The 14,260-nt window shown below is 48.5% G+C and overlaps 1 protein-coding gene across 4 annotated transcripts in view; it reads right to left on the bottom strand.

Annotated features, from left to right (window-relative positions):
* EHMT1 (euchromatic histone lysine methyltransferase 1) overlaps window positions 1–14,260 on the bottom strand; it is an 87,183-nt gene that overhangs the window by 46,867 nt on the left and 26,056 nt on the right. For all 4 annotated transcript variants that reach the window (XM_040460219.1, XM_040460221.1, XM_040460220.1 and 1 more), the window contains exons 6-9: window positions 10,223–10,300; window positions 8,571–8,691; window positions 4,822–4,953; window positions 1,703–1,848 (exon numbers count right to left, since the gene is read on the bottom strand). In XM_040460219.1, coding sequence (XP_040316153.1) covers window positions 1,703–1,848; window positions 4,822–4,953; window positions 8,571–8,691; window positions 10,223–10,300 — 477 coding nt within the window. The remainder of the gene's footprint in view (window positions 1–1,702; window positions 1,849–4,821; window positions 4,954–8,570; window positions 8,692–10,222; window positions 10,301–14,260) is intronic.

Genomic DNA, 14,260 nt, shown 5'->3' with positions numbered 1-14,260 from the left:
AAGGGCCCCAAAGACCTTTTGTCCAGGTGGGGTATATCTGTTGACATTTTGCCACTGGAGAAATTTAAAAATAATTTTAAATTTTAATTTATTTAAAAATAGCAATAAACCTATCACGTTAACATAAAGAACATTTTAGTGACAAGAGCGGCGCTGTTCTATATTGTCTATAAAACTCTTTGAATACCTGGCTTAATAAGAGAGCTGGGCTCTCCATCCACTTCTGCACTCAGAGCAGCTACACCAAACTCTACAAGGGTAGTTTCATAAATGCTTTGTTGCTATGTGAGCTCTCAAACCACTGTCCACACGGTTTCAGTACTATTACGTTAAAATACACCCTTGTTGCACTTCGGATGACTCTGTAACACTATGGAAATTATGAATTCCAGGAGTTAAACAGAGATTCTCAATGCATAAAATGCCAGCATATACTTTGTGAAAAAGATCAGTGAAAAGACACATAACTTTTTATTATCATTATGAAAATAGTCTTGACCTTCCAACTCCACAAAAGAGTTCAGCACAGAGAGGTCCCACACACCCATGCCAAAGATGGGGCAATCTGAGCTTCAAGAATAATTATAACACACAGAATTAAAACCCGTCGAATATGTTCAAATACATACATTCATTCACAATATTATAAAAGAAAGAACTGGTCAACCTCAGATGACCAAGACCAAATTTATGATGTGAAGAGTGGGAAGAAACAGAGAAGGGCTCTCAGGACCCTGCGATCCTCTAGGAGATGTCTGCTGGGGGATGGAACAGATGGGAAGATAGGCCCCTCTACACCACTACCCTAACTGACAAATGAACAACACAGGACAGACAGACCATGGCCGTGCTGAAACCTCTGAGGAATTAATAAATACAGACATCAAGAGTAAGCAGCCGCTACCATCAGAAAAAGAGACAACCAGACGTTCTGTACGTCTTGTCCCGGTCTGGTCTGTCTCTGTGGCAAGCTGCAGGTGAGCAGGGAGGACACAGGGCCAGCGGACAGCACTGTGAGTGGGAGGCACAGAGTCCAGTCGAGGCAGCCATGTGGCCCGGGACTGTTCCACAGGTAAGTTGGTAGGAAAAGAAAATAAGGGGGATTATAGATAAATTAAAAGGCAAAAGGCCAACAATGTCTCCAAGTTCACGCCGGGCAGAATGAGACTATTCGGAACATGCAGGCAAGGTGAGCACTGTGGAGGGCAGGCTGGGGGTCACTTGGGCCCAGGGCGAGCCCGAACCTTGGTGGCAAGCTACCAGAGTGCTCGCCCTGGACACACTCATTGGGCCAAACATCTGTCTTATATCATTTTCTGGATCTATGCTTCACTCTACAACAACAAGGTTTACAACACATGGAATACAGAAAAGACCATGAGTCCCTAAGATACTAAAGGAAAGGAGAGGGAGGGAGAAACAACCAAGCCCCTGGGACCATCAGGGTACCAACTCCCCACTATGAAGAATGAGGAAAAACAACAAAAAAGACCACGTGGTTATCTGTTCTGTCCATCGAGTATAGAGTGTGTCTGGGGTGCCAAACAACCTTAGTAGGTTAGATGAGGGACGCTCTCCTGTGCCCAAGGGTCCAACCAGAAGCTGCAGAGGTATGGCAAGCCTGCATCCCACCAATTCTACTGTGCTTCTGGGGTCCTGCCTTAGTCCTGTCACTGCAGCGGAAGTGAGCTTGCTTGCTTACTTCGTGGTCCACGCTTTCCGTAGCCATACACTGGTTGTTGGCCAGAGTAGTGATCTCTCGGCTTTTCGGGGTTTCCATTCGGCAGCTGCAGAGGGGCACTTCCTGAAGGCCGTCCGTCTCCACCAAGTCAGGACCATTGGCCAGCCCTAAAGTCACACAGACACACATGAGCGTCACTAATAACACAGTGCATTCCCAGACGGGCGTCCACTATACTCAGTGGCACAAAGTCCCCACCTCAAGACGCAGTCTAGAAAGTGAACAATTACATAGTCTTTGCAGAAACCTCACGTGGAAGGAAATAAAACAACGCCAATTACTTGCCAGCACGAGCAGCACCCCATAGCAGGAAGGCCCACCCGCGGGTGGAGCGCCCACTGCTGGCAGGGCAGGGCGGGAACCTCTCCCACCAGCATAGCACCTGCCAGGCCCCTAAGGATTCCTTGCTAATCCATGTTCTCAGGAGCCAGGACCTAAGTTCAGAGAAAGACTATACCTTCCTCAGCTACTCCTAAATCTTTTGGTTTTCACACAAAAAAGCATACGTGTTGAGACCTTGTTTTCCTCACTTGGTTTTAGAATTGCTGCCACAGAAACAAACATTCAATTCCATTTGGGAGGGTTTCTTTTCCATGGAGGACACTTATCGGACCGAGGAGGGAAGAGCTGAGGGAGGCTGGGCCAGTGGTGAGAGTACTGATGAGGGTGGCACTTCTCATCCCCAATTCACGGGGAAGACACTAGATGAGCAGTGCTGGGGTGGGGAGGGGGGCCGCAGCCCACATCTGAGCGCAGCCAGAGCCAGGCCGGCCTCGGGGGTGGGGTGCAGGCAGACCCCTCACTCCGACCCGGCTACAAGGTCTGGCTGCTTCCACAGGAAGACACATTTCGAGTTCTCTTCTTGTGAGACAGCCAAAGAAGAAAAATGGCCTCTTACTGCCATACCTCAGAGCAGGCCCACATGGGGTTGGAGGACATGCCCTCACTGCCTCACTACCCCTGCGTGTAATCCAAGGCTGGCCCTTACCAGGAGAGTCAGGATGCAGGTCTTCCACCACTGGCCAAGTGTCTGGGTCACCTACACTCCAAGACCATGACACCTGTCGTTCGTGAGGAGAGGACACAGGCAAACGGCGAACTGGAACTAACGTTAGAACCGCTACAAGTTTAAAACTGGGAGAGCCCTGGCGGAGACTCTGCTCGGCAACTAGATTTTCAAATGAGGAAGACACAGGCGGTGCAGGGGCCCAGCCAGCATGGCTGAGAAGGCCGAGGGTGGGGTGAAGACCAGGCCTTCGGATTTAGTTTCCCATACACATGGACAAGACAGCAGTGGTTCAGATGCCTCCTGAACGTGGGATGTGCTCCTGTCTCCAGCAGTGGGAGCCACCAGGGGTACCAGGTGAATGGCTCAAGAGAACCCCACCAGGCTACCCACTCCCACTGAGCTCTGGCTCCCCCCAAAATCCCATCACCCACGTCTGGCTTCCCCTCCCATCACCTGCTGGGACCACAAGGTCACTCAACCTCAACTCGGCAGAAAGGGCAGCAAAGATGCCTAGAGAGACATGCAGGCAGTGAATTCTGATGGGAAATACTCTCCACGCTCAAGCCTGGGCCATCTGGACCCATGACCCAGAACCATCACCTGCCCTCCCTCTGCACCTGTCACAGAGCACGCCCCCTGACCCCAGGCCTCCAGGGAGCCTGAGGCACTCAGTCCCTCCAGTCCAGCCTCAGGCTCCACAACTGCCTCCCTCGAGTGTCCAAAACTCAGGCTCTAAAATAAATGTACACATGCAAATGCAACTTGTGTCTTCCATGTGCTGATTCTCTCAACTAAAAGTATGACTTTTGAGCAATCACTGACTTATTAGTGAGAAGTTACCAATCCTATCAAGTTTAGAAAGTCAACTTACAAAATGTCATGGAATCTCAGGAACCCTCCACTGTCTTCTCCTACTTCTCCAGCTTGGCTCCCACCAGTTTGGCCCTTACTTTTACCAGAAACAGAACATAAGCACACGAACACACAACCTCCCCACTGGGACAAGCCCAGGTCACTCCACGAGTGAGCGACAGGAATTTCCACTGTGCTCTTCACCTGCCTCCCCACTGGGCCACAGCAGAGGAGCAGTCTGATTAAAGGAAATACTATTTCCAGCTTATATCCAAATCTAACTTCCTGAAACAAACTTAGAATCAGGTTTAGAAAAATGATCCTTCATGTGGAAAGAAAGCACGAGGTGACTATGCTGACAACTTTATGATATTACAGAGATGCTTTCTGCTCCATTTGGTGCAAGAAGAAAGATGGTTTCTCTGATGGACAAGTCTACAACTTGCGTTTTCGGCTAAAGGTGTGATTTCCCACACTAAAGAGGTAATCAAAATTCTTCTAGCATTCAAAACCCTAAAAAGCTAGTTATCTGTCCTCAGAAGACTGACAGGTTAAACCCCAACAGCAGCACATGACCCACAGCTTCACGGTCCACATGGGGTGTAAATAACTTGGGGATTTCACATTGTAAAGAGATTTTCCAAAATAGTCAGCGATTAGATACTTTTCACTGATGAAAGACTTTGAAATGGTTCAAGAAGAGGAGGCAGCGGTGGGGAGAAAGCCCTGCACAACCAGGGCCGGCTGGCGGGAGAACTCCAGAGCAGCAGGGGGCCGCAGCTGCGCCCACACCCTCACAGCCCAAACCAGCACTAGGTGTACCCTTTGTTTCAGCACACAACGGACCTGGGCACCAATCACAATCAGAGTCAGAGAAGATGACAAAACCACACTATTGACAGTTTTAGCACCTGTACATTTCCTGAGTCAGCAGGGCAGGAAGACACCTTTCCATCAGGAGCTCTACATAAGAACGTGTCTGGCTGACAGAGGGAAATGGAAGCCGTGACCACCAACAACCTGATCTTGTGTGAGATGTGTCACTCCAGTGCTGCGGGTGACCAGGCAAACACGCCCCTGAGGGTCCACTCAGCCACCTTTTAGGGATGCAATTAATCAAACATTCCGTTACTACCCACCAGGGGTCATCACGTTAATACAAGGCCACCCCCAGCAAAAGCAAGATGGTGCCTGGTCTGGTCATGGCACCGACGTTCACCTTCTGCGTGTGAGGGCAGCGTTCCCTTGACACGGAGATCCAGGGAGTCCAGAGAAACTTCCATGTAGCCCGTGCTGTCTCCTGGTGCCGTCTGCTCTGTGCTTCCTGAAGATGACGTATATGCTTCAGAACCTGCATTCAAAACGGACTCGTGAAACACTGCACCGGGGCCACACCTCTCCCGCAGAGACCACGGAGAATGCTGATTAACCCATTCAAGACAACAAATTCATACCCAACCACTGCCCAGGCCACTGAAGCCTCATTATTATTTTCTTTCCTGTGCATCCTTCTGCTAATTCCCCATGTCCACAGACTGTTCATGGGAGGAGGGGGAGCTGTATCAAGAAAAATGAGGAACTGACATGTGAAAACATCTTTCTCTGGAATTACATCAAGTTAGGTAAAAACTGATCAAATAATCAAGGAAACAGATAAAAACATAGTAAATCAATGTTCTGTAAATACTACTTTAAAAAAAAAACAGGGGTGCCTGGGTGGCTCAGTCGGTTGAGCATCCAACTCTTCATTTCGGCTCAGGTCATGATCCCAGGGTTGTGGGATCGAGCCCCGTGTTGGGCTCTGTGCTGAGCATGGAGTCTGCTTGGGATTCTCTCTCTCCCTCTGCCCCTCCCTTGCTTGCAGTCTCTCTAAGATAAAAATTAAAAAAAAAAAAAGCTTCAAAAATAAAGCACAAAAATCTGATTTGCAGGTGTGAAAGACCAGCTAATAAAAAGTAGCTGAACTACTGACAATAGCCAAAGTGGGGAAAGAGCCCAAATGTCCATCGATGGATGAATGGATAAAGAAGATGTGGCATATATATACACAATGGAGCAGTACCTGGCAATCAAAAAGAATGAAATCTTGCCATTTGCAACAATGTGGATGGAACTAGAGGTTATTATGCTAAGCGAAATTAGCCAATCAGAGACAGACAAATATCATATGACTTCACTCATATGAGGACTTTAAGACACAGAAGAGATGAACATAAGGGAAGGGAAGCAAAAATAATATAAAAACAGGGAGAGGGACAAAACAGAAGAGACTTTTAGATATGGAAAACAAACAGAGGGTTACTGGAGGGGTTGTGGGAGGGGGGATGGGCTAAATGGGTAAGGGCATTAAGGAACCTATCCCTGAAATCACTGTTGCACTATATGCTAACTAACTAACTTGGACGTAAATTAAAAGAAAAAAAAAAAAAAGTAGCCGAGAAGCCACCCCACGCCGTGTGCAATGTTCCTAGAAAACCTGCCCAACCCCACAGACATCTGAGTTCAGGATTCACAGGGAAAGGACACAGGACTACAGGGACACGTCCACCTGTCAGACACGGTGGTTTATGAAGGGTATCACATACCACAGGGCAAACAATCTGAATGCAATTGAGGAGCCTGTGAAATGAGGGCTAACTAGACTCAGGCTTCCTGTGCCCTCGAGCCAGCCTGTCCACACATCCCCAGAGAGCCCGCGTGGGTCCTTGCCATTGTGAGCGGACTTCACCAGGGAGGCCAGTGGATAGCACGCACCTACACAGGGTAATATCTAAAGCCAGCAAACGGCAGGTGTCCGTATTTCACACCAAGCTTCCGAACATCAGTAACCGATGATATGTCAGTGATCACAAGTAAGTGAGCCATAACTCAGAGCAGTGTGGCATCTGAGGCCTTTGAATGCGTGCCACACTCTGTACCTTGGCTCACCGACAGACAGGAAGAAGCCAACCACGGTGAGAAATCATCACCACCAATCTGAAGAACATGAGTAGTCTGTGCAATCTTAAACACTTTGCAGAAAGAAGTACAATTCAAATTCCTGTGTGAATAAACATTGAAGCATGCTTCTTACGCATCATATCCAAGTCTTGGGGTCTAGCAACGCTTCTGTTCGCCTGCATAAAAGCCACATGGGCTGGTCACCCGCAGCATAGAGAAGAGGAAACGTGAGTGAAGGAGACGGAGCTCATGGGAGGCTCGAGGGCGCCACACACAGCTCTCCTCTGCTCTGGGGGGACAGTTCTGCCTCCCTGCCACCCACTCAACAAACCGACGTGTGCACCGGGGGGCTGGAGACGAACAGCACAAGCCCCTCGGCTCTGGGTGCTGGTGTAAACATAAGCAAGCAAATGAAACAGCCCCTACGGCAACTGTCGACAAAGGTTCACAGGGCGACACAGAAAGCTGTCAATTTAAGCAATGATGCAGAACTGGGCATCCCCACGCAAAACGAGAGTGGCCTTGCTGCACACCATACATAGCACTAGCTCACAACTTCAAGAAGAAAATACAGGACAAAATCCTTGTGATCTGACTTAGTGAAAGATTTCAGAGATCCTAAAAAGCATTTTAAAAGAAAATAATTGATAAATTAGACCTCAACAAAATTTTTTAAACTTTTACTAGGCGTATGTATTTGCAAAACATGTATATAACAAAAGATTTGTACCTGAAAACTGAAAGAACTCTTGCAAGTCAATGAGAAGGTGTACAATCTGATTTTTAAATGAGGGAAGGAGAGAAACCTTGACAAAGGAAGGTACACAGGGCCACGGTGAGCCACCTCACTACTCACTGGCTAAATACAAAGTGAAGGCGCAGGGAGGCCCGCAGAGCCCCAGCAGCGCCGGGACTGAAGAGGCCGGGCCATGACAAGGGTGGCAAGGACACGGAGGGGTGGAGCTCTCATGCTGCTGTGGGAAAGTAAAAGAGAGCAGTATTCAGGTTTCTTACTGAAAACCGTCCGGTATTTACCTAAAAAATTAGACATACAGCATATAACTTAGGCCTTCCACTCCTAAATATTTACCCAAGATAAATGAAGGCATCTGTTTAATGAAGATCATATACAAATGTTCGTAGCAGTTTTATCTGGAAGAAGCAAAAACCGGAAAGAGCCCAAAGGTCCATCAACAGGTGAAGGATAAACCACAGGACAGCCACACCATGGCCAACTTTCCACCGGTACTACAACGTGGAGGACTCAAAAAGTAATGCACAAAGAAGCCACTGGGGAAAGGGTACCTACCCAATGATCCACTCAAATAGAGCCCTAGACAGTGCTAACCAATCTGCATACAGAGCACGGAGGAGAGAGCCTAGGGACAGGAAGGGCTGGCTGGGAAGAGGGAAAGGCCACCAAGTGACAGCAAGGCATTCACTTCGGGGCCTGTACTGGAGGTCTCAGGGTCATACACGTGCGTGAAAAGTCACCACCTTACACATGAATTACATACACTCTATCACAAGCAACAAATCTTGTGCAACAAAGCTGTAAGAAGTGACCTTTGGCCCACTAGGCCTGCTCACCTTCTGGATTTCAGGGTCATTTCGTTCCTTGATCCTCTTTTAACAAAATTATTTCCAGAACAGGGGAATGTGACCAAAGGGTCAAAAGCCACTGTGTGGACCCGGGCTGACACTGCCTGCACCTGACACCGAGGGTAGACACAGTAACCATAACAATGTTCACAAGCCACAGATTGTGGGACACACAGGGAAGGAGATGAATGACCCCCATCAGCTCAACATTCAACAACGGAGCCAGCATCAGGGGAGGTTTGCCAGAAGGAAGCCACCTGAGGATCACCTGAGTGCCTGTAACAAGGTCCAGATATTCTCCCCCTTAAAACAGCGGAGCCCTTTTTCTAATGAAATCCTATGTAGAAGCCCCACCCCCACCCCAGGCCAGCTTCCTGTGGCCCCACCACCACCCAGAGTGTCTGCAAGTGTGGACACCACGTTTACCCAGGATACTGCTTTGCTTCTTTTTATTTCTCCGCCTCCGTTTCCTAGCAGGCTTGATCCAGGGGCTGTCAGGCTTCCCTTTCCTCTTGAGAAACTTCTTCTTGATACTGGATTCAGAACTCTGAGAACCAAAGGGGCAGGAATAGAAAAAGCAAAGCATGAGAGCTCCTGAAAAGCAAAAGGTACCAGAAGTTTTGTTTTCCTGCAAAATAGAATACCTACTATATCGTGATTCTTCAACTGGAAGATTAATTTCACTTCCAGACATTTTTCTGATCTCATTCTTAAAAATACTCATGTTTTCCCCTAAATCACTCTAAGTTGTTATTTTACAGACCAAAAAAAAAAACAAAAAACAAAAAAACCCAAGAACATTTAAATGGAATTTATAAATCTTATTCGAATTTGGCACAAAAAAGAATGAGGAGGTTCTACTCAGGAACTGAATAAATAACCTCTCAGTGAGCAAATCCACTTTTACTTTATGCATCCATTCATTCTGCTTATGAGAAAAGAAACACTCAAGGCCTCAATTTGCTTCAGAATCTATGTCCACGTTAATTATCTACATGGAGGACAAGGAAAGAAGTTATAATTAATTCGTAATATTTTAAGATTTTTATGACTACCTATTTCTAAAGTCTGGATGCAGAAAGGCATCTAATGACCACGAATTAGAAACAAACCCACAGAACTGCCACCTGTCACCGGTCTAATGCGAGGACCTCACATTCCTGCTCGCTACGGACAAACAGAGGAGCTGGAAAAGACTGTTCCAAAGACAGAGGAGCACGCGGGCCCTTCCGGCCACCCGGTGCCCGATGCCTGGCTCTGACCACGGCGGGCCAGCACACACAGGACCCCTCTGCCACATCACAAGCAGCCCGATGCAGCCTGTGCTGCATCCCCTCTGCCTCACCCCCGCCCCCCCTTACTGCCAAACTTCAGACCCAACTTCCGCAAGCACTACCCCCAAGCTCGCTGTTGCTTTCAACCCGCCATTCCAGAGAAACGAAGGCTTATCACCCAACCCAATCATCCCTCCCAGGGCCTCTTCTCGTGACACACTGACGCCAGTGGCCACCGTCTCCCTCTTGAAAGCATTTCTCAGCTCACGTGACCCTCCCCAGTCTCACATCAACTCCTCCTTCTCTGCCTAATGTGTACCTGTTGGGTGCTTCCCAGGCCCCATCCTAGGGCTCGTGCTCTCCCCCATTTCCAAGCCCTTGCTCCTCCATTCCCACAGACCCAGCGCCCCCGCCCTCTGGCCCCTCACCTGCATGTGACACCCAGCCCGCAAAAGGTTCTGCCGCTCCACCGCAGACACCTCAGATCCTTCCTTCCCCCTCACACTGGTCACCGGGCAGAATCATGGCCGCTGTCCTCGCTGTCCGCTCCTCCCCGTCCCACCACCCCTCGCACCAGAGCCCCGACCTCCGCCCGGATGGCCGCCTGGCCCGGACCGTCCCATGAGTGCCCGTGCCAAGCCTTTGGCTCTCTGCTCAGCGGTCATTCTCACGCTCCTCGCCAAGGTCTGGGACCTGAGTCACAGGCCCTGATTCCAAGCACACACTCCCAACGACGGCCGGACTACAGAGCTTCTTGCTTTACTCTGCCACCACACACAGATGAGAGCGCAGGGCTGGGGTTACCAGATCGGACTCGTCTCCATCCTCGTCCTCCTCCCCGGTGCCGGCTGATTCCTGCTCCTCTTCAGACTCGCCGTCCGTCTGGTCAGCCACACAATGAGCCAGAAAGAAAATACAACCGATGAGACCCTTCAGTGGAGGGGACTCCATAAAAATACATTACCAGACACCCAGGCGGTCGGCGCCGGAGACGCATGCGTGCAGGCGGGGTGGGGCAAACACAAGTGCCATGTCCACAACGTGCCCGGGGCCCGGGGCCCACTCCCTGCTCGAGAGCCCCATCCCAGGCGGGCTGCCCCTTCGCTCTATTTCTGTACTGATCAGAAGGCAGCTCCCCCAGCATGTAAGAGACCATCAGCTGTACGTCTAAGATCAGTGCACTCGGTGCATTTTATGTGGAGCAGAATTCAATTAAAAAGTAATAAAACAAGGGCGCCTGGGAGGCTTAGCCTTTTAAGCGTCCAACTTCGGCTCGGGTCATGATCTCACGGTTTGTGGGTTCGGGCCACGCGTCCGGCTCTGTGCCGACAGCTCGGAGCCCGGAGCCTGCTTCGGATTCTGTGTCTCCCTCGCTCTCTGCCCCTCCCCCGCTCACGCTGTGTCTCTCTCAAAAATAAAAGTTTCAAAAAAATGTTTAAAAAAGTCACAAAACATGCACAGTAAAAAGATTTCCAGAGGCCACAAAATGATAACAGAATGCAAAACCCACCCTCGACCCCACCCAAGGTCCAGGGCAGCCCCCAGGGCCATCACACTAGTGCTTCTCACACTCCCTCCGACCAAGGTTTCGCACAAATGGGCCTGAACGCGTAATTTCTTATTCCATAAAATTTCTTATTCCACAAAAAAAGTAACAGGTTTTTCCTCAGACAAGTAAAGCATGCTTCTGCCTGCTGCCTGGCAGAACACCAAACACAACTTCGTGAATGAAACTTTCTTGTGATTGCAACATGTTTTGGAATTCCTTCTGTATCAAAGCAACACAGGTACATCATTTTTTTCTGCTGTATTTATCTTTTCTATCCACACAGGTAATACATGGACGCAAAGACGCTAAAATGTGTGGGTATCCATTCACCCCTTTTCCACCCACTCCGAGGCAGGGATGTGGTCACACACACCCCGGGCCTGGTTCTTCGTGGGGTGGCACACAGTAACTTTCCCGTCCCCTAATCGACAGGCCCCCTCGTCAGCTTCACAATGAGGCTGCGTTCTACACAAGCCAAGCTCCTCCGGGACAAACCTACAGACACATGCTGCTCTCTGCAGACGTGGGGTTCCCAAACTGCTGCCACCAGCAGTGCCCACGGAGGTACCACGAGCCCTCCAGAGGGGTGGTGTGGTCACTTTGGTCTCCATTCCCCAAGGACACAAGGGGCTGAGCAAGACGTCTCCCACAGCTTCACATACTTTCCTATTTCTTGCACTGTGTCTCATGTGACCAAATCCTCAGTCCAAACTGCGTCCTTGCCTCCTCATTCATCAGTAGGAGCTACACACATAAAAGACGGCAATCCTTTGTCTGTTAAATAGTTATAAATATTTTCCCTATCAAGTCACGCTTTGCTTCTGGTATTTCTTATTCCACAAAAATGTTGAGACTTTATCTGGGCACTCAAACCTGCCCATCTTTCCCTTTGGGGGTTCTGGGTTTGTGTCTCCCACCAGAAGGCCTTCTTTATTTGAAACTAAAATATAATTTCTAACATTTTCTTCCACAGTTCAATATTTTATGTTGACACCTCAAATCTCCTGTAATTCACTTTTTAAAACAACAGCTTTACTGAGATATAATTTACCTGCCCTAAAAGTCATGCTTTTAAAGTATAAAATTCAGTGGTTGTTAGCATCCTGAGTTGTGCAGCCATTGCCGCTAATTCCAGAATGGAGTTAATATTTGCTATGTGCCATGCTGTAAAAAGCCCACCTCTACTTTCTCCCCCGAAAGATCAATTGTCCCAATGACACTTACTGAAAAGTTCACGATCCCTTGACCACAAACTAAAAACCTCATCCTTACAGCACACTACATTTTCACGTACAAACAGGTTTGTCACGGATTTCCTGTTCCGCTCACTCAATGCTTTCCCATTTCTGCAAAAATCCCCGTGTAATCACTCTCCAGTAGTTGTCACTGCCGTTCCCTCTCCCTGTGCTTGCTGCACACAATTCCCCTAACAGCTGTTTTACAGAAACTGCTGTTAAGGTTTTGATGAGAATTACCCTGGACTTCTATGTAAAGTGGGGAGGACGAAACAACAATCTTCTCATTCAGACAAGTATGGGTTTTGGCTCATATGAAAAACAGGTCTTCCCTCAGACAAAAAATGAATCTTCACTCAGCAAACAATGGGTTTTCCCTCAAACAACTGGCCTTTCCCTCAAACAATGGGTCTACACTCAGACCAACAATAGGTTTACAATCACACATTGAACAGGTCTTCACTCACACAATGGGTCTTCACTCAGAAAAAGAGTTTGAGTCTTCACTCACACAAGTAACAGGTCTTCTCTCGGAAAAGTGATGGGTATTCACTTGGACAAGTGACAGGTCTTCACTCAGACAAACAACAGTGTTACCTGAGACAAGTAGTAACAAGTCTTCCCTCAGAAAAACAATGGGTCTTCTCTCAGACAAACAAGGGGTCATCCCTCACTCAAGTAAAGGGTCGTCCCTCAGACAAACAATGTGTCTTCCCGCAGCAAGTAACAGGTTTTTCCCCAGACAAGTAAAGGGTCTTCCCTCAGAATAACGGGTCTTCCCCCAGACAAGGAGAGAGTCTGCTCCCAGACAAATCATGGGTCTTCACTCAGACAAACAGGTCCTCCCTCTGAGAAACCATGGGTTTCCCTCAGACAAGTAACACATCTTCCCTCAGACAAGGAAGAAGTCATCGTCAGACAAGTAACAGGTCTTCCCTCAAACACTGGTTCCTTCCCAAATAATGGGTCTTCCCTCAGACAAGTAAAGGGTCCTTTCTCAGACAAACAAAGGGACTTTCCTCAGCAGGTAACAGGTTTTCTTTCCCTCAGACAAGTAGAGGGCCTTCCCTCAGAAAAACAACGGGTTTTCCCCCAGATGAGTACAGGGTTTCTCTCAGACAAATCATGGATCTTCAAACAATGGGTTTTCCCTCAGAGAAACGATGGGTTTCCCTCAGACAAGTTAACAGGTCTTTCCTCAGACAAACAATGGGTTTTCCCTCAGACAAGGAAAGGGTTTCCTTCAGACAAGCAACAGGTCTTCCCTCCAACAAACAATGGGTCTTGCCTCAGACAAACAACAGGTCTTTGCTCAGAAAAACAAAGAGTCTTCCCTCAGACAAATAAAAGGTCTTTCCTCAGATACCAAGGGGTCTTTCCTCAGACAAGTAACAGGTCTTCCTTCAGACAAACAATTGAGTCTCTCCTCAGATGAACCACAGGTTCACACAAGTAAAGGGTCGTCCCTCAGACAGACAATGGGTCTTCCCGCAGCAAGTAACAGATTGTTCCTCGGACAAGTAGAGGGTCTCCCCTCAGAAAAACGGGTCTTCCCCCAGACAAGGAGAGGGTCTTCTCTCAGACAAATCACAGGTGTTCTCTCAGACAAGTAATGGGTCTTCCCTCAGAGAAGTAACAGGTCCTCCCTCAGACAAACCATGGGTTTCCCTCAGACAGGTAACAGGTCTTCCGTCAGACAAGGGTCTTCCTTCAGAGAAGTAACAGGTCCTCCCTCAAAAACTGGTTCCTCCCCCAAACAATGGATCTTCCCTCAGCAAGTTAACAGGTTTTCCTCAGACGAGGAAAGCGTCTTCCTTCAGACAAGTAACAAGCCCCTCTTCAAACGCTGGGTCTTCCCTCAGACAAACACTGGGTCTTCCCTCAAACACTAACAGGTCTTCCCTCAGAAAAACAACGGGTCTTCCCACAGACAAATAATGAGTCTTTGCTCAGAAAAACAAAGGGTCTTCCCTCAGACTGGTAAAGGGTCCTTCCTTACACAAGTAAAAGGTCTTTCCTCGGACAAGGGAAGGGTCTTCCCTCAGACAAGTAAAAGGT

This window comes from Herpailurus yagouaroundi, unplaced genomic scaffold (genome assembly GCF_014898765.1).
Source record: "Herpailurus yagouaroundi ecotype Mexico unplaced genomic scaffold, PumYag 249, whole genome shotgun sequence".
Taxonomy (NCBI): domain Eukaryota; kingdom Metazoa; phylum Chordata; class Mammalia; order Carnivora; family Felidae; genus Herpailurus; species Herpailurus yagouaroundi.
The sequence above is the reverse complement of the archived record's forward strand: the minus strand, read 5'-3'. Positions and strand labels throughout refer to the sequence as shown.